The sequence below is a fragment of the Lepisosteus platostomus genome, chromosome 3, assembly GCF_059453375.1.
Source record: "Lepisosteus platostomus isolate fLepPlt1 chromosome 3, fLepPlt1.hap1, whole genome shotgun sequence".
Taxonomy (NCBI): Eukaryota; Metazoa; Chordata; class Actinopteri; order Semionotiformes; family Lepisosteidae; genus Lepisosteus; species Lepisosteus platostomus.
Window position 1 is genome coordinate 50,835,987 of NC_142613.1, and position 19,701 is coordinate 50,855,687.

At 51.7% G+C, this 19,701-nt stretch overlaps 1 protein-coding gene across 2 annotated transcripts in view; it reads left to right on the forward strand.

Annotated features, from left to right (window-relative positions):
• The window catches only part of rab3gap2 (RAB3 GTPase activating protein subunit 2 (non-catalytic)), a 43,280-nt gene that overhangs the window by 1,584 nt on the left and 21,995 nt on the right, over positions 1–19,701 (forward strand). For both annotated transcript variants that reach the window (XM_088625956.1, XM_088625957.1), the window contains exons 2-12: positions 1,280–1,350; positions 3,485–3,602; positions 3,693–3,774; positions 6,136–6,183; positions 6,404–6,479; positions 11,129–11,230; positions 14,090–14,189; positions 14,752–14,850; positions 15,164–15,312; positions 16,776–16,855; positions 17,041–17,133. In XM_088625956.1, coding sequence (XP_088482082.1) covers positions 1,280–1,350; positions 3,485–3,602; positions 3,693–3,774; positions 6,136–6,183; positions 6,404–6,479; positions 11,129–11,230; positions 14,090–14,189; positions 14,752–14,850; positions 15,164–15,312; positions 16,776–16,855; positions 17,041–17,133 — 1,018 coding nt within the window. The remainder of the gene's footprint in view (positions 1–1,279; positions 1,351–3,484; positions 3,603–3,692; positions 3,775–6,135; positions 6,184–6,403; positions 6,480–11,128; positions 11,231–14,089; positions 14,190–14,751; positions 14,851–15,163; positions 15,313–16,775; positions 16,856–17,040; positions 17,134–19,701) is intronic.

Consider the following 19,701-nt stretch of genomic DNA (forward strand, 5'->3'; position numbering starts at 1 on the left):
GCTCCCACTGCCAGCGGGGAGAAATAGAGACAGAGGTGCACTTCCTTCTGCACTGTGACAGATACTCTGGGATTAGAGAAACATTCTTCCCTAAATTCAGAAACCTAATCCCAGAGTTCCCACACCTGCCAGAGTCACAACAGGTCCCAATCCTACTGGGAGAGGGAGGAGGGAACTCGGTTGATCTGGCAGCCCAGTATGTGATCTCCTGTCACAGCCTGAGGAACAGTGAGTCTGTGTCCCAATAATGCTCCAGCCGCCTACAGTATATGTCAATATTTTATAATATGTCTTTGTTGTAAATGTCTGTAATATGTCTGTAGATTTTATTTTACTTTTATTTTTTGTTTTGTTCCATGTTAATTTTATTATTTTTATTTGCTTTGGCAACACTGATTGTACCCATCGGTCATGCTAATAAAGCACCTTGAATTGAATTGAATTGAATTGACTACTGCAATGTGTGAATTACTCTGAACCACCGTCCCAGCTTGAGGAACAGACAGTGAGCCTGTCTCTCATGAATGCGTTGTATTTTCTGTGATGTATGTACAGTAACTGTCCGATAATTTGTTTTGTTTTTATTGTAAACATCTGTAGATGCGTGAATTGTGTCTTCTTTGGCAACACTATAACTCATCAGTCATGCCAGTAAAGCTCTTGAATGTGAGATTGAATTCTAGTGGGGAGGAGAGAGAGAGAGGTCACACACTCTGCGAATGTGGGCTCTCTGATGCCCCACACTGGGCTTTCACTGGACTGGGTTACTGCTGGGTTAACTGCTACCAAAACTTAACAATCTCTTTCCTTTTAGATCATAACACAGGGTTAGATTCACTATTTTAGGGAAGAATGTTTCTCTAATCCCAGAGTATTTCTCACACTACTGCAGGAAGTGCATCTCTGTCTCTGTTTCTCCCTGCTGGCAGTGGGAGCACAGCCTGTCCTCTCTGGACAGCCAGGTCTGTCTTTGTCCATTGTTGGTGTCCAGGCTGTGGTCACTGAGCCTGTCCTCTCTGGACAGCCAGGTCTGCCTGTGTCCAGTGTCCATGGTCAGGCTGTGGTCATTGAGCCTGTCCTCTCTGGACAGCCAGGTCTGCCTGTGTCCAGTGTCCATGGTCAGGCTGTGGTCATTGAGCCTGTCCTCTCTGGACAGCCAGGTCTGCCTGTGTCCAGTGTCCATGGTCAGGCTGTGGTCATTGAGCCTGCCCTCTCTGGACAGCCAGGTTTGTGTCCATGCTGTGGTGTTAGGAGTGTATCCTTTCCTGTCTCTCTCCAGATAAGGAGCTGAACTGGGACGATGTGGACTGGGGCTCCTGGGACGACCATGATGATAAGGACAGGGGCCCTGTGAGTGGAACTGGACACACTGTCCCCCTGCTTGTCTCTGTCGCTTTGTTTGTCTCTGCCTGTTAGGTCATTCCATGTCAAATCACACACCATGACACCCTCCCTGTAATGTTATTTTCCAACGTCCATTTTGTACCAAACCCCTCCCCGAAAATGATTAGAACATAAGTCATACAAATAAATGGGTAAATGTCCCCCACACCCTACCCTGAGCCCACCCATATCACAGTGTGTAACATTAGCTCTCTATGATGGACAAGTAGGGCGACGCTGGGGCTTGGAATATTATTTCTCCAATCTTTCTGAAGTATTCCCAGAGAAAATGGCCAGCAGTCATATCACCCTGCAGCCCACAGCTGGCAGCCCACTGAAGCTCAGCAGGTACAGTATGAGCCTGGTCAGTACCTGGATGGGAGACCTCCTGGGAAAAACTAAGGTTGCTGCTGGAAGAGGTGTTAGTGGGGCCAGCAGGGGGCGCTCACCCTGCAGTCTGGGTGGAACCTAATGCCCCAGTATAGTGACGGGGACACTATGCTGTAAAAAGAGCCGTCCTTTGGATGAGATATAAAACTGAGATCCCGAGTCTCCATGGTCATTAAAAATCCCAGGACGTTTCTCGAAAAGGTGTATTTCCCATAGGAGTGTTACCTCGGAGGCCTGGCCAAATTTCCCATTGGCCCTTACCAATCATGGCCTCCTAATAATCCCCCTCTATGAACTGGCTTCATCACTCTGCTCTCCTCCCCACTGAGAGCTGGTGTGTGGGGAGTGTACTGGTGCACTATGGCTGCCGTCACATCATCCAGGTGGGGCTGCACATTGGTGGTGGTGGGGGGGAGTCCCCATTATCTGTAAAGTGCTTTGAGTGGAGTGTCCAGAAAAGCGCTATATAAGTGTAAGCAATTATTATTATTTAAAAGGTGATGGCTTTTTTCTCCAGCACAAGTTAATGAAACATGACAGATATTTTTTTGTGTAATGTCACTTAATATTAACACATTCTGACCTCCAGGTGTCACTATTCCCAGGTGTGAAAAAGTGAAAGTAAAAAAATGGCCTCAATATTTTTAAAGCTTTACATTCAACAGATTCTAGGTTTCGAAGGAAATGTAAGGAAAATCAAAACTTTTGTCCATGACTGCTCTTCTTGTGACTTTTTTTCTCTTCAGGACATCTTCTATCGGAGTAAGAAGAGTACTCATGAACCATTTATTTTTGCATTCCTCATGTCCTAATCATTTTCAGGGAAAGATAAGATGTTGGAAACTATTATTACAAAATATTTTGTGATTACAGCCCTATCGTAGTGTCCTTCTTGGTGCTATCAATTCACTTAATTTTTACAAATAACATTATAGGGATGCTTGTCTTATCTCTCTCTCTAACTATATAGATCATTTCAGAGCATTCTGGGATGGCGGGTGTCGAAAAACCATTTTCTACACGGTTTCAGATGGAAAGAGCCTGTCCTTACCTCTCGGTCCATCCTGTGTGACCGCTCTGTCTCTGTTGTGTGTAATTGGTAAAACTGTCTCTCTGTCTGTCCTGCATTAAAGGTGTGTGTTTGTCCTGTGTGTCTGGTGTCACTGTCTCTCTGGCTGTCCTGCAGCAGTGGTGTGTGTTTGTCCTGTGTGACCAGTGTCTGTCTCTTTCTCTGTCCTGCGGTAGTGGTGTGTGTTTGTCCTGTGTGACCGGTGTCACTGTCTCTCTGGCTGTCCTGCAGCAGTGGTGTGTGTTTGTCCTGTGTGACCAGTGTCTGTCTCTTTCTCTGTCCTGCGGTAGTGGTGTGTGTTTGTCCTGTGTGACCGGTGTCACTGTCTCTCTGGCTGTCCTGCAGCAGTGGTGTGTGTTTGTCCTGTGTGACCAGTGTCTGTCTCTTTCTCTGTCCTGCGGTAGTGGTGTGTGTTTGTCCTGTGTGTCCAGTGTCGCTGTCTCTCTGTCTGTCCTGCGGTAGTAGTGTGTGTTTGTCCTGTGTGACCGGTGTCGCTGTCTCTCTGTCTGTCCTACGGTAGTGGTGTGTGTTTGTCCTGTGTGACCGGTGTCACTGTCTCTCTGTCTGTCCTGCGGTAGTGGTTTGTGTCTGCCTGCATGTCTCGGTCCTGTATGACTGGTCTGCTCTCTGTCTGTCTCTCAGGTGGAGGAGGACAGTGTTTCCCAGGGCGCCCCCTGGCTGCAGGAGTGTGCAGTGTCCCTGTCTCCCTGCTCTGACCTGTTGGTGGTGGCCCGTGAGCACAGGGCTGTGTTTCTCTCTGGTGAGTTCATGCTCTCTGAGGTGTTTCTCTCTCTGTATGACTGTTGACCGGGTTCTATGTCGGTCTCACTGTTTGTCTCTCTTTCTGCAGCGAAGTGGCGAACAGACGAGGGGGGACAAGAGGAGATGACCCTGACGGTCAGCTGGAGTGGTGCTCTGAGTGCAGAGGAGGGGTGAGTCCCCCCTTGTGCCACAGAGACCCAGTGTTAGAGAGCAGGGGGAATGGGAGAGAGAGTTTCTGCTCTGTGCTGATGACCTGGTCCTGCTGTCGCCCACAAGACAGGGGCTGCAGCAGAACCTGGCACTGCTGGAGCAGGACTGTCAGACCTGGGCACTGCCAGCCCATCTGGACCCAGAACAGGGGCTGCAGCAGAGCCTGGCACTGCTGGAGCAGTACTGTCAGACCTGGGCACTGACAGTCAATCTAGACAAGACCAGAGTCATGGTTTTCCATACTTATACTTATACTTTTCCAGAAGAAATCCAGACCTCAGAGAAACAAGTACCACTTCACACACAACAACAACACATTGGAGCACACAACCAGCTACACATGCCTTGGTCTGACTATCGGCTCATCAGGGAATATTTGACCTGGCAGTGAAGGCACTGAGGGAGAAGACACTCGTGGCTTTCTACACAATAAGTGTAATCCAACCCATTGCCCTATACGGCAGTGAAGTGTGGGGTCCCCTCACACTAAATTTCACTAAATTGGACAATCACCCCATAGAAACTAGAAATGTAGAAACATCCTCCGTGTGCGGAGAAAAACTCCTAACAACGGGTGCAGGGCCGAATTAGGCCAGTACCCACTATTGATAAACATACAGAAAAGAGTATTAGAGTATTGGCTACACCTAAAAAACATTGACCAAAATTCCTACCACCACAAAGCCCTGCTGAGCCAAGAGCTGAGCCCAAAACAGAGCCCCCTGAGCCAGCTGGTCCTGAGGCTCACTGACCTGAGCCACACCAACACTAACCAGCCTCAGGACAGCACTGCTAGAGCACCACAACCCAGACCCAACCACATCACAGCACAGATCAAACAGCAATATCTCACACACTGGGACACACACACACACACAACACAAACTTGAATGCTACAGAACCCTAGATAGACAATACACACCGAATATTTAACCAAGATAAATGATAGCAAACAGAAACAGAAACAGACCCTGACGAAGTACAGGCTCAGTGACCACAGCCTGGCCATAGAAACTGGGCGACACAGGCAGACCTGGCTGCCCAGAGAGGACAGGCTGTGCTCCCACTGCCAGCGGGGAGAAATAGAGACAGAGGTGCACTTCCTACTGCACTGTGACAGATACTCTGGGATTAGAGAAACATTCTTCCCCAAATTCAGAAACCTAATCCCAGAGTTCCCTCACCTGCCAGAATCAGAACGGGTCCCAATCCTACTGGGAGAGGGAGGAGGGAACTCAGTTGAACTGGCAGTCCAGTATGTGATCTCCTGTCACAGCCTGAGGAGCAGTGACCTTGTCTCTCAATAGTGTTCCATATGTTTCTAAGTATCTTATGATTGTGTCTTTATTGTTAATGTCTGTAGATTTTTGTTTTATGTTAATTGTATTTGTTTTGCTTTGGCAACACTGAATCTGCTCATTGGTCATGCCAATAAAGCATCTTGAATTGAGAGAGAAGCAGTGTGGGCTAGTGGTGAGAGCTGAGGCACTGGGAGAGAGAGAGAGGCAGTGTGGGCTAGTGGTTAGAGCTGAGGCACTGGGAGAGAGAGGGAGGCAGTGTGGGCTAGTGGTTAGAGCTGAGAGACTGGGAGAGAGAGAGAGGCAGTGTGGGCTAGTGGTTAGAGCTGAGGCACTGGGAGAGAGAGAGGGAGGCAGTGTGGGCTAGTGGTGAGAGCTGAGGCACTGGCAGAGAGAGAGAGGCAGTGTGGGCTAGTGGTTAGAGCTGAGCCACTGGGAGAGAGAGAGAGGCAGTGTGGGCTAGTGGTTAGAGCTGAGGCACTGGGAGAGAGAGAGAGAGGCAGTGTGGGCTAGTGGTGAGAGCTGAGGGACTGGGAGAGAGAGAGAGTTACTTCTATTTTTTGTTTTGTTCTATGTTAATTTTATTATTTTTATTTGCTTTGGCAACACTGATTGTACCCATCGGTCATGCTAATAAAGCACCTTGAATTGAATTGAATTGAATTGAGAGAGGCAGTGTGGGCTAGTGGTGAGAGCTGAGGGACTGGGAGAGAGAGAGAGAGAGGCAGTGTGGGCTAGTGGTTAGAGCTGAGGGACTGGGAGAGAGAGAGAGGCAGTGTGGGCTAGTGGTGAGAGCTGAGGGACTGGGAGAGAGAGAGAGAGGCAGTGTGGGCTAGTGGTTAGAGCTGAGGGACTGGGAGAGAGAGAGAGGCAGTGTGGGCTAGTGGTGAGAGCTGAGGGACTGGGAGAGAGAGAGAGAGGCAGTGTGGGCTAGTGGTGAGAGCTGAGGCACTGGGAGAGAGAATCTGGTGGGTGGGTGGACTTGTACTGTATGTGCTGTAACTGTGTCCTGTCTGTTTGCAGGGAATGTGTTAGCAGTGTGATCTGCATTCCTCTGGCCAGTCAGAAGAGGTAAGGCACCTGTTTTATGCTCTCTTACTACGTTTCCACTTTTATCTTCCTCCTTTAATTTGGGAGGGGTGGTCTTCATGCCAGTGGTGTCTTTCTGTGTCACCTGTCTCTTATGCCTGCGTTAGACACAGCAGTGATTACAGGCGTGTCTCTCTCTCTCTTTCTGTGTGTCAGTGGCGGTGCTGACGACACACCTGTATCTCTCTCTCTCTGTGTTCAGGAGCTCCACAGGCCGTCCAGACTGGACCTGTATAGTGGTGGGGTTCACCTCAGGATATGTGCGCTTCTACACTGAGGTACGGCTCTGTCACACTGTCTCTGTGTCACCAGTGTCCTTGGGGTCTGTCCATCTCGCTGTGTCATTCTGTCTTTGTACCTCATTCTGGTACTCGCTGCCTGTGTGTGATTGTGTTGTTGTCGTCATCATCGGAGTGGGGGGTCCTGTGTGTGATGGTGCTGTTGTTGTCAGAGTGGGGGGTCCTGTGTGTGATGGTGCTGTTGTTGTCAGAGTGGGGGGTCCTGTGTGTGATGGTGCTGTTGTTGTCAGAGTGGGGGGTCCTGTGTGTGATGGTGCTGTTGTTGTCAGAGTGGGGGTCCTGTGTGTGATGGTGCTGTTGTTGTCAGAGTGGGGGGTCCTGTGTGTGATGGTGCTGTTGTTGTCAGAGTGGGGGTCCTGTGTGTGATGGTGCTGTTGTTGTCAGAGTGGGGGTCCTGTGTGTGATGGTGCTGTTGTTGTCAGAGTGGGGGGTCCTGTGTGTGATGGTGCTGTTGTTGTCAGAGTGGGGGGTCCTGTGTGTGATGGTGTTGTTGTTGTCAGAGTGGGGGGTCCTGTGTGTGATGGTGCTGTTGTTGTCAGAGTGGGGGTCCTGTGTGTGATGGTGCTGTTGTTGTCAGAGTGGGGGGTCCTGTGTGTGATGGTGCTGTTGTTGTCAGAGTGGGGGGTCCTGTGTGTGATGGTGCTGTTGTTGTCAGAGTGGGGGGTCCTGTGTGTGATGGTGCTGTTGTTGTCAGAGTGGGGGTCCTGTGTGTGATGGTGTTGTTGTTGTCAGAGTGGGGGGTCCTGTGTGTGATGGTGCTGTTGTTGTCAGAGTGGGGGTCCTGTGTGTGATGGTGCTGTTGTTGTCAGAGTGGGGGGTCCTGTGTGTGATGGTGCTGTTGTTGTCAGAGTGGGGGGTCCTGTGTGTGATGGTGCTGTTGTTGTCAGAGTGGGGGTCCTGTGTGTGATGGTGTTGTTGTTGTCAGAGTGGGGGTCCTGTGTGTGATGGTGCTGTTGTTGTCAGAGTGGGGGTCCTGTGTGTGATGGTGCTGTTGTTGTCAGAGTGGGGGTCCTGTGTGTGATGGTGCTGTTGTTGTCAGAGTGGGGGGTCCTGTGTGTGATGGTGCTGTTGTTGTCAGAGTGGGGGGTCCTGTGTGTGATGGTGCTGTTGTTGTCAGAGTGGGGGGTCCTGTGTGTGATGGTGCTGTTGTTGTCAGAGTGGGGGTCCTGTGTGTGATGGTGCTGTTGTTGTCAGAGCGGGGGGTCCTGTGTGTGATGGTGTTGTCAGAGTGGGGGGTCCTGTGCGTGATGGTGCTGTTGTTGTCAGAGTGGGGGTCCTGTGTGTGATGGTGTTGTTGTTGTCAGAGTGGGGGGTCCTGTGTGTGATGGTGCTGTTGTTGTCAGAGTGGGGGGTCCTGTGTGTGATGGTGTTGTTGTTGTCAGAGTGGGGGGTCCTGTGTGTGATGGTGTTGTTGTTGTCAGAGTGGGGGTCCTGTGTGTGATGGTGCTGTTGTTGTCAGAGTGGGGGTCCTGTGTGTGATGGTGCTGTTGTTGTCAGAGTGGGGGGTCCTGTGTGTGATGGTGTTGTTGTTGTCAGAGTGGGGGGTCCTGTGTGTGATGGTGTTGTTGTTGTCAGAGTGGGGGTCCTGTGTGTGATGGTGCTGTTGTTGTCAGAGTGGGGGTCCTGTGTGTGATGTTGTTGTCAGAGTGGGGGTCCTGTGTGTGATGGTGCTGTTGTTGTCAGAGTGGGGGTCCTGTGTGTGATGGTGCTGTTGTTGTCAGAGTGGGGGTCCTGTGTGTGATGGTGTTGTTGTTGTCAGAGTGGGGGGTCCTGTGTGTGATGGTGCTGTTGTTGTCAGAGTGGGGGTCCTGTGTGTGATGGTGTTGTTGTTGTCAGAGTGGGGGGTCCTGTGTGTGATGGTGTTGTCAGAGTGGGGGTCCTGTGTGTGATGGTGTTGTTGTTGTCAGAGTGGGGGTCCTGTGTGTGATGGTGCTGTTGTTGTCAGAGTGGGGGTCCTGTGTGTGATGTTGTTGTCAGAGTGGGGGTCCTGTGTGTGATGGTGCTGTTGTTGTCAGAGTGGGGGTCCTGTGTGTGATGGTGCTGTTGTTGTCAGAGTGGGGGTCCTGTGTGTGATGGTGTTGTTGTTGTCAGAGTGGGGGGTCCTGTGTGTGATGGTGCTGTTGTTGTCAGAGTGGGGGTCCTGTGTGTGATGGTGTTGTTGTTGTCAGAGTGGGGGGTCCTGTGTGTGATGGTGTTGTCAGAGTGGGGGTCCTGTGTGTGATGGTGTTGTTGTTGTCAGAGTGGGGGTCCTGTGTGTGATGGTGCTGTTGTTGTCAGAGTGGAGGGTCCTGTGTGTGATGGTGTTGTCAGAGTGGGGGTCCTGTGTGTGATGGTGCTGTTGTTGTCAGAGTGGGGGGTCCTGTGTGTGATGGTGCTGTTGTTGTCAGAGTGGGGGTCCTGTGTGTGATGGTGTTGTTGTTGTCAGAGTGGGGGGTCCTGTGTGTGATGGTGCTGTTGTTGTCAGAGTGGGGGTCCTGTGTGTGATGGTGTTGTTGTTGTCAGAGTGGGGGGTCCTGTGTGTGATGGTGCTGTTGTTGTCAGAGTGGGGGGTCCTGTGTGTGATGGTGTTGTTGTTGTCAGAGTGGGGGGTCCTGTGTGTGATGGTGCTGTTGTTGTCAGAGTGGGGGGTCCTGTGTGTGATGGTGTTGTTGTTGTCAGAGTGGGGGTCCTGTGTGTGATGGTGCTGTTGTTGTCAGAGTGGGGGTCCTGTGTGTGATGGTGCTGTTGTTGTCAGAGTGGGGGGTCCTGTGTGTGATGGTGTTGTTGTTGTCAGAGTGGGGGTCCTGTGTGTGATGGTGCTGTTGTTGTCAGAGTGGGGGGTCCTGTGTGTGATGGTGTTGTTGTTGTCAGAGTGGGGGGTCCTGTGTGTGATGGTGTTGTTGTTGTCAGAGTGGGGGGTCCTGTGTGTGATGGTGTTGTTGTTGTCAGAGTGGGGGTCCTGTGTGTGATGGTGTTGTTGTTGTCAGAGTGGGGGGTCCTGTGTGTGATGGTGCTGTTGTTGTCAGAGTGGGGGTCCTGTGTGTGATGGTGTTGTTGTTGTCAGAGTGGGGGGTCCTGTGTGTGATGGTGTTGTTGTTGTCAGAGTGGGGGGTCCTGTGTGTGATGGTGCTGTTGTTGTCAGAGTGGGGGGTCCTGTGTGTGATGGTGCTGTTGTTGTCAGAGTGGGGGGTCCTGTGTGTGATGGTGCTGTTGTTGTCAGAGTGGGGGTCCTGTGTGTGATGGTGCTGTTGTTGTCAGAGTGGGGGTCCTGTGTGTGATGGTGCTGTTGTTGTCAGAGTGGGGGTCCTGTGTGTGATGGTGCTGTTGTTGTCAGAGTGGGGGTCCTGTGTGTGATGGTGTTGTTGTTGTCAGAGTGGGGGTCCTGTGTGTGATGGTGCTGTTGTTGTCAGAGTGGGGGTCCTGTGTGTGATGGTGCTGTTGTTGTCAGAGTGGGGGTCCTGTGTGTGATGGTGCTGTTGTTGTCAGAGTGGGGGTCCTGTGTGTGATGGTGCTGTTGTTGTCAGAGTGGGGGTCCTGTGTGTGATGGTGTTGTTGTTGTCAGAGTGGGGGTCCTGTGTGTGATGGTGCTGTTGTTGTCAGAGTGGGGGTCCTGTGTGTGATGGTGCTGTTGTTGTCAGAGTGGGGGTCCTGTGTGTGATGGTGCTGTTGTTGTCAGAGTGGGGGGTCCTGTGTGTGATGGTGCTGTTGTTGTCAGAGTGGGGGTCCTGTGTGTGATGGTGCTGTTGTTGTCAGAGTGGGGGTCCTGTGTGTGATGGTGCTGTTGTTGTCAGAGTGGGGGTCCTGTGTGTGATGGTGCTGTTGTTGTCAGAGTGGGGGTCCTGTGTGTGATGGTGCTGTTGTTGTCAGAGTGGGGGGTCCTGTGTGTGATGGTGCTGTTGTTGTCAGAGTGGGGGTCCTGTGTGTGATGGTGCTGTTGTTGTCAGAGTGGGGGGTCCTGTGTGTGATGGTGCTGTTGTTGTCAGAGTGGGGGTCCTGTGTGTGATGGTGCTGTTGTTGTCAGAGTGGGGGTCCTGTGTGTGATGGTGCTGTTGTTGTCAGAGTGGGGGTCCTGTGTGTGATGGTGCTGTTGTTGTCAGAGTGGGGGGTCCTGTGTGTGATGGTGTTGTCAGAGTGGGGGGTCCTGTGTGTGATGGTGCTGTTGTTGTCAGAGTGGGGGGTCCTGTGTGTGATGGTGCTGTTGTTGTCAGAGTGGGGGGTCCTGTGTGTGATGGTGTTGTCAGAGTGGGGGGTCCTGTGCGTGATGGTGCTGTTGTTGTCAGAGTGGGGGTCCTGTGTGTGATGGTGCTGTTGTTGTCAGAGTGGGGGTCCTGTGTGTGATGGTGCTGTTGTTGTCAGAGTGGGGGTCCTGTGTGTGATGGTGCTGTTGTTGTCAGAGTGGGGGTCCTGTGTGTGATGGTGCTGTTGTTGTCAGAGTGGGGGGTCCTGTGTGTGATGGTGCTGTTGTTGTCAGAGTGGGGGGTCCTGTGTGTGATGGTGCTGTTGTTGTCAGAGTGGGGGGTCCTGTGTGTGATGGTGCTGTTGTTGTCAGAGTGGGGGGTCCTGTGTGTGATGGTGTTTCTGCAGCTGTTGTTGTTGTCAGGAAGGAGGTATCCAGTCTGTGATAGCGCTGTTGCTGTTGTTGTTGACAGAATGGGGTCCTTCTCCTGGCTCAGCTCCTGAATGAGGACCCCGTCCTGCAGCTCAAGTGTCGCACCTATGAGCAGCCAAGACATCACGGAGTCACAGAGCAGGTAGCGTGCCAACACCTGTCCCCTGTGAGTGTGAAGGCCTGGATCGTCAGCAGGCAGTAAGAGGGTCCCCTGCATTCACACCCCTGTGTATTTTTTTTCAATAGAGTTTGTCGATTACATTCTGCTCTCTGGAAATGCTTCTTGAACTATATAACAGGTTTCCTGTGTTTCTGGGATATAAAAGGAGGTGACACACAGAGGACATTCAGTAGGAGCAGCAGCATCTTGATTAAAATCAGAGACTCTTCAAGGCTGCAGGCTGGTGGTCGTTGAATTTGACAAGCTGGAGATGAATATAAAAGATTCCACAAAAATGAGCTGAATCACCACTTTCCCCTGTACTGTCCATTACTAAGACATCTAGGTGTCCTGGTCCAGTGGCCACCCTGCCAGGAGGACAGCAGTGTGTCTGACCTCTACAGGCTGAGAGACAAGTCTGGGAGGAAACTAAACTCAAAGGCAACAGCTGCAGATCTCTCCACTCTGGCACCATCAGGACACACAGTGATGGAAACCACCATTGAAGTCTTCTGCAGTTATTATTGTAGTGCAATTAATGCCTTAATGTTAGTCATAACTAATACTGTTAATGCAGCAATATTTGTCTTATTCAGTATGTTGCCTTTTATAGTACATCATCACCAGGTTCTGCACTGTGAAACAGGTGTGCAGTGATCAATGCAGTCAAAGTGTAAAAGTGAGATTTAAGACAGGATTTGAAACTGCTGATTGATTTGCCAGACCTGATATGAGCTTGGAGATCATTGCACAGCCCTGGAGCAGCAGGAGAAAAAGCACCAGAGTCTCCAGGTGTGTCCCAGTGTTCAGGGCCTCACACCACATGCAAGCGTGTCTAGAGACTCCAGCAAACACTACTTTACAGCAGTCTAGTCTGGAAAAGACAGACTTCAGCTTTTCTGTGTCCAGCTGGGAAAGATGTGTACAGATACATGCAGTGTCACGCAGATGAATAAAAGACACCTTCACAACACTGGACATGAGCTTCAAATACAACACTGACCCCAAGAGCAGTGGAAACCCCCTGATTCCTGACCAGAGAACCAGCCCTGACTCCATCAGCAGTCACACTGAGGAGAGCCAGTCAACATGACCTCCTGAAGACTCAGGTCTGAGTGACTGATTCCTGACTGGATAACCAGCCCTGATTCCAGGACCATCAGCAGTCACACTGTGGAGAGCCAGTCAACATGACCTCCTGAAGACTCAGGGCAGAGCCACTCTGATTCCTGACTGGAGAACCAGCCCTGACTCCATCAGCAGTCACACTGAGGAGAGCCAGTCAACATGACCTCCTGAAGACTCAGGTCAGAGTGACTGATTCCTGACTGGATAACCAGCCCTGATTCCAGGACCATCAGCAGTCACACTGTGGAGAGCCAGTCAACATGACCTCCTGAAGACTCATGTCAGAGTGACTGATTCCTGACTGGAGAACCAGCCCTGACTCCATCAGCAGTCACACTGAGGAGAGCCAGTCAACATGACCTCCTGAAGACTCATGTCAGAGTGACTCTGATTCCTGACTGGAGAACCAGCCCTGACTCCATCAGCAGTCACACTGAGGAGAGCCAGTCAACATGACCTCCTGAAGACTCAGGTCAGAGTGACTCTGATTCCTGACTGGAGGAACAGCCCTGACTCCATCAGCAGTCACACTGAGGAGAGCCAGTCAACATGACCTCCTGAAGACTCAGGTCAGAGTGACTGATTCCTGACTGGATAACCAGCCCTGATTCCAGGACCATCAGCAGTCACACTGTGGAGAGCCAGTCAACATGACCTCCTGAAGACTCAGATCAGAGCCACTCTGATTCCTGACCAGAGAACCAGCCCTGACTCCATCAGCAGTCACACTGAGGAGAGCCAGTCAACACAACCTCCTGAAGACTCAGGTCAGAGCCACTCTGATTCCTGACCAGATAACCAGCCCTGACTCCAGGACCATCAGCAGTCACACTGAGGAGAGCCAGTCAACACAACCTCCTGAAGACTCAGGTCAGAGCCACTCTGATTCCTGACCAGAGAACCAGCCCTGACTCCAGGACCATCAGCAGTCACACTGAGGAGAGCCAGTCAACACAACCTCCTGAAGACTCAGGTCAGAGCCACTCTGATTCCTGACCAGAGAACCAGCCCTGACTCCAGGACCATCAGCAGTCACACTGAGGAGAGCCAGTCAACACAACCTCCTGAAGACTCAGGTCAGAGCCACTCTGATTCCTGACCAGAGAACCGGCCCTGACTCCAGGACCATCAGCAGTCACACTGAGGAGAGCCAGTCAACATGACCTCCTGAAGACTCAGGTCAGAGTGACTCTGATTCCTGACTGGAGAACCAGCCCTGACTCCAGGACCATCAGCAGTTAAACTTAGGTTGATACTTTTGTGGAGCTGATAAGGAGAGACAATCACCATGACTTCAGTCTTGTCACAGTTCAGATGTAAAAGGGTCTGAGGAACAGTTTTAGCATAATCTGAGCAGTGTGGGAAGGCAGACACAGTTTAATTGTCAGGTTTCATATAAAGAAAATTTGGGATAATCAGTATAGGAATTAAAGCTGATGTAATACATGTGAGGAGTCCAACACACAGGTACCATACAGACACTGAAAAGAATTGTGCCAAGAACACTGCCCAGTGGGACAACAGATCTGACCACTTCTGTAGTGGAGGAACAGTGACCAATGTAAGCAGATTATTTTCTGGACGAGGTACTGTAAGTCTTGAACACAGCAGTCTGCGCTGTTACACTGTAATTCAAATCTGTGTCAGAGGCCCTGTGATCGAACAGCAACAGGTGTGTGATCATTGTCCAGAAATGTCCGTCTCTCTCTTCAGCACGAGGAGCTCAGCATCCTGTACCCTGCAGCGCTGGTCACCATCGACGGCTTCAGCCTCTTCCAGTCCCTGCGAGCCTGTCGCAACCAGGTGGCCCGAGGTGAGAGAGGGACAGAGGTGTGTGTGTGTGTGTGTGTGTGTGTGTGTGTGTGTGTGTGTGTGTGTGTGTGTGTGTGTGTGTGTGTGTGTGTGTGAGAGAGAGGGACAGAGGTGTGTGTGTGTGTGTGAGAGAGAGGGACAGAGGTGTGTGTGTGTGAGAGACAGGGACAGAGGTGTGTGTGTGTGAGAGAGAGAGGGACAGAGGTGTGTGTGTGTGTGTGTGTGTGTGTGTGTGAGAGAGAGAGGGACAGAGGTGTGTGTGTGTGTGTGAGAGAGAGAGGGACAGAGGTGTGTGTGTGTGTGTGTGTGAGAGAGAGAGGGACAGAGGTGTGTGTGTGTGTGTGAGAGAGAGAGAGAGGGACAGAGGTGTGTGTGTGTGAGAGAGAGAGGGACAGAGGTGTGTGTGTGTGTGAGAGAGAGAGGGACAGAGGTGTGTGTGTGTGTGTGAGAGAGAGAGGGACAGAGGTGTGTGTGTGAGAGAGAGAGAGGGACAGAGGTGTGTGTGTGTGTGTGTGTGTGTGTGTGTGATCCCTGACTCCCTGTTTCTCCTCCTGTCTGTCCAGCGGCGGCAGCAGGCAGTGAGAGTGTGCAGCCGCCCCCTCTAGCCTACAAGAAGTGGGGTCTGCTGGACATGGACTCCATCGTGGACCACTGCAGCGTGGGTAAGAGGAGGCCAGCAGGGGAGGAGAGGCTGTCGGCTGTGAGAGGGAGGGGAGAGGATGGCAGGGGGGATGGGGAGGGAGGGGTTAGGGAGGGAGAGGAAAGGGAGAAGAGGGGGAGGTGTTCGGGAGAGGATGCAGAAAGGGAGGGAGAGGGAGAGGATAGAAGACGGGATGGAGAGAGGGGGCGGAGGAAGAGGCTGCGGACAGTGTTGACCGGGCCGAAAGAGGAGCGCGGTGCTGTTCAGCTTCAGCTGGTGCTGCTGGCCCTGCAGTGTTAATGACGCCTAACGCTGCTCCCTCCTCTGCCCGGCAGGAATCATGACCCTGTGTGCGTTTGACCAGATGAAGAACGCCTCCATCCTGGGGGGCTTCCACGCCACCGTGAAGGGCAGCCCTCCGGCCATGAGCCAGTATATCGCTGTGGGCTCAGGGCCCTTCACCGGCTTCTACTACGCCATCGAGGTACCTTGCTATACTCCTCCCGGACTGGGGACTGTCTGTCTGCCCACTCCCCCCGGACTGGGGACTGTCTGTCTGCCTGCTCCCCCCCGGACTGGGGACTGTCTGTCTGTCTGCTCCCCCCCGGACTGGGGACTGTCTGTCTGGCTGTCTGCTCCCCCCGGACTGGGGACTGTCTGTCTGCCCACTCCCCTCGGACTGTGGACTGTCTGCCCACTCCCCCCGGACTGGGGACTGTCTGTCTGCCCACTCCCCCCGGACTGGGGACTGTCTGTCTGCCCACTCCCCCCGGACTGGGGACTGTCTGTCTGCCCACTCCCCCCCGGACTGGGGACTGTCTGTCTGCTCCCCCCGGACTGGGGACTGTCTGCCCACTCCGCCCGGACTGGGGACTGTCTGTCTGCCCACTCCGCCCGGACTGGGGACTGTCTGTCTGCCCACTCCGCCCGGACTGGGGACTGTCTGTCTGCCCACTCCCCCCGGACTGGGGACTGTCTGTCTGCCCACTCCCCCCGGACTGGGGACTGTCTGCCTGCTCCCAGTCTCCCTGCCTGTCTTTTTGCCTGACTCTGCCTGTTCAGTATGAGAGAGTGGTATGGACAAGGAAGGGGTCTCGCATTGTGCACAGAGCCCAGGCTGTGTAGTGTGAGGCCCTGCACTGAGGCCCAGGGGCTTCAGCATGACCTAAACACTGCGGCTCGCGGTGCCGACTGCAGGGGTTCTGTTCTGTCAAGGGAGTGAGAGTGGCTTCAGGGGGTACACCTTATTTCAGCACGTCACGGCCCCATACTGCAGGCTCAGGTCTGATAGGAAGACAGGAGTGTCCCCAGTCCCCTTATCTCATCTCATCACAGGAGACACAGCCCCATACTGCAGGCTCAGGTCTGATAGGAGGACAGGAGTGTCCCCAGTCCCCTTATCTCATCTCATCACAGGAGACACAGCCCCATACTGCAGGCTCAGGTCTGATAGGAGGACAGGAGTGTCCCCAGTCCCCTTATCTCTGAACACATCACAGGAGACACAGCCCCATACTGTAGGCTCAGGTCTGATTAGAGGACAGGAGTGTCCCCAGTCCCCTTATCTCATCTCATTACAGGAGACACAGCCCCATACTGCAGGCTCAGGTCTGATAGGAGGACAGGAGTGTCCCCAGTCCCCTTATCTCATCTCATCACAGGAGACACAGCCCCATATTGTAGGCTCAGGTCTGATTAGAGGACAGGAGTGTCCCCAGTCCCCTTATCTCTCAACACATCACAGGAGACACGGCCCTGTACTGGAGTCTCAGCTCTGACAAGAGTGTTGCTAGTCTCAGTCCCGGTCCCAGTGGACTAGTGACATAGCTTGTATCTGTGATCATGGAGAGCTTTTAGTGTCTAGGCCACTGAGAATATAGTTTTACTCTTTGATTTTACTAATGCTGTGTTTTAACTATGTTTCCTGACCCCTGTCTCTGTCCCCAGGGCAGCTCCCAGCCCCTGTTGTCCCACGTCGCCCTGGCTGTGGCCAGTAAATTAACATCCGCCTTCTTCAGCGCAGCCAGGTAAGGCCGACGGTCTGCGTCTGCGTCTTTCTCACTGCTCTCTTGTCTCTCCCAGTGTGCGTTGGGGTATTGTAAATGTGGTGCTAATTGTAATACACTCTGGCAGCACTGCAATGGACCGGTCATGCCAGTAAAACCCGATGAATAGAACTGAAATACTCTCACGGCTCTCTTCCCTCTCTCAGTGGCTGGCTGGGCTGGAAGAATAAGCAGCAGGAGGAGGAACCTGTCCAGAAGCAAAAGCCCAAAGTGGAGCCAGCTACCCCACTAGCAGTGAGGTACCCCAAAACCACTGTACCCCAGCATCCTCGTGACTCCGTGTGACTGCAGCCCAGAGAGTGATGTCACTGATTTCTCTCTCTGTGCTGGAACGTCATCATACCGCTCTATCACTGTGTCTGTTACTGGTTTTCCTGTAACGCTGGTGACAGCTATGGACGGAGCTCGGACAGTGTACAGGAAGCTGCAACATCACACCACTCTCCAGCTGCAGCCTCCCACACCAGAGGCCAGGCACAGCGGAGCGGCACAAACCTTCCTAAAGTGGACTTTGAAACTCCACGGGGAGCCAGTGCAGCGACTCCAGGACTGTTTGTTTCAGGATTATGGCTCCTTCCCCAAAGACGAAGGGCTAATAGTGATGCCACACAGGGGAAAATAGCCACAGTGGGGTTAGGATCGGGGTTAGGTAATGTCAGTCTTAACCTCAGCGCGACCCCCTCACTCTGCAGTTTACAGGTTAAGACTTCCACTGATCCACTGAGGCCAGGAGCCCCGTCTAGTCATCTCAGTCGCAGGGAATCCATTTCAATTAAAAGGGGTTGTCTGGAATGTCTCAGCCATGTGGTTGAGGCTCAAAGATGCATTATCAGCCAGTTTCTGTCCCTCTCTGATCTCTTGTAGCATTGTGAAGAGATCTCTAGTTAGTGGTGTTAGGAGAAACAATGTCTTACATACAACTGAAACATGTCCTTGAGTCTGTGCTACCCAGAATGACTGAAGACTGCCCAGAGCGACTGTAATTACAGAGTGACAGTAATTATAGAGGAACTGTGATGACTCCAGTGTGACTGTAATTATAGAACAACTGTGATGACTCTCTGCAGTGTGACTGTAAATATAGAACAACTGTGATGATGCTGCCCAGATCGATGACTCTCTACAGAGTGAATTTAGTTATAGAGCCACTGTGGTGACTCTCTCCATTGTGACTGTAATTACAGAGCGACTGTGATGACTGTCCAGAGTGACTGTAATTGTAGAACGACTGTGATGACTCTGTCCAGAGTGACTGTAATTACAGAGCGACTGTGATGACTCTGTCCAGAGTGACTGTAATTACAGAGCGACTGTGATGACTCTGTCCAGAGTGACTGTAATTACAGAGCGACTGTGATGACTCTGTCCAGAGTGACTGTATTTACAGAGTGACTGTGATGACTCTGTCCAGAGTGACTGTAATAACAGAGCGACTGTGATGACTGTGTCCAGAGTGACTGTAATTGCAGAGCGACTGTGATGACTGTCCAGAGTGACTGTAATTACAAAGTGACTGTGATGACTCTGTCTAGTGACTGTTATTGCAGAGCGACTGTGATCACTCTGTCTAGTGACTGTAATTACAGAGCGACTGTAATGACTCTGTCCAGAGTGACTGTAATTGCAGAGCGACTGTGATGACTCTGTCCAGAGTGACTGTAATTGCAGAGCGACTGTGATGACTGTGTCCAGAGTGACTGTAATTACAGAGCGACTGTGATGACTCTGTCCAGTGACTGTAATTGCAGAGCGACTGTGATGAGTCTGTCCAGAGTGACTGTAATTACAGTGTGACTGTGATGACTGTGTCCAGAGTGACTGTAATTGCAGAGCGACTGTGATGACTGTGTCCAGAGTGACTGTAATTACAGAGCGACTGTGATGACTCTGTCTAGTGACTGTAATTACAGAGCGACTGTGATGACTCTGTCCAGAGTGACTGTATTTACAGAGCGACTGTGATGACTCTGTCCAGAGTGACTGTAATTGCAGAGCGACTGTGATGACTCTGTCCAGAGTGACTGTAATTGCAGAGCGACTGTGATGACTCTGTCCAGTGACTGTAATTGTAGAGCGACTGTGATGAGTCTGTCCAGAGTGACTGTAATTACAGTGTGACTGTGATGACTCTGTCCAGAGTGACTGTAATTGCAGAGCGACTGTGATGACTGTGTCCAGAGTGACTGTAATTACAGTGTGACTGTGATGACTCTGTCCAGAGTGACTGTAATTACAGAGAGACTGTGATGACTGTGTCCAGAGTGACTGTAATTACAGAGCGACTGTGATGACTCTGTCCAGAGTGACTGTATTTACAGAGTGACTGTGATGACTCTGTCCAGAGTGACTGTAATAACAGAGCGACTGTGATGACTGTGTCCAGAGTGACTGTAATTGCAGAGCGACTGTGATGACTGTCCAGAGTGACTGTAATTGCAGAGCGACTGTGATGACTGTGTCCAGAGTGACTGTAATTGCAGAGCGACTGTGATGACTCTGTCCAGTGACTGTAATTGCAGAGCGACTGTGATGACTCTGTCCAGTGACTGTAATTACAGTGTGACTGTGATGACTCTGTCCAGAGTGACTGTAATTACAGAGAGACTGTGATGACTGTGTCCAGAGTGACTGTAATTGCAGAGCGACTGTGATGACTCTGTCTAGTGACTGTAATTACAGAGCGACTGTGATGACTCTGTCCAGAGTGACTGTATTTACAGAGCGACTGTGATGACTCTGTCCAGAGTGACTGTAATTGCAGAGCGACTGTGATGACTCTGTCCAGTGACTGTAATTGCAGAGCGACT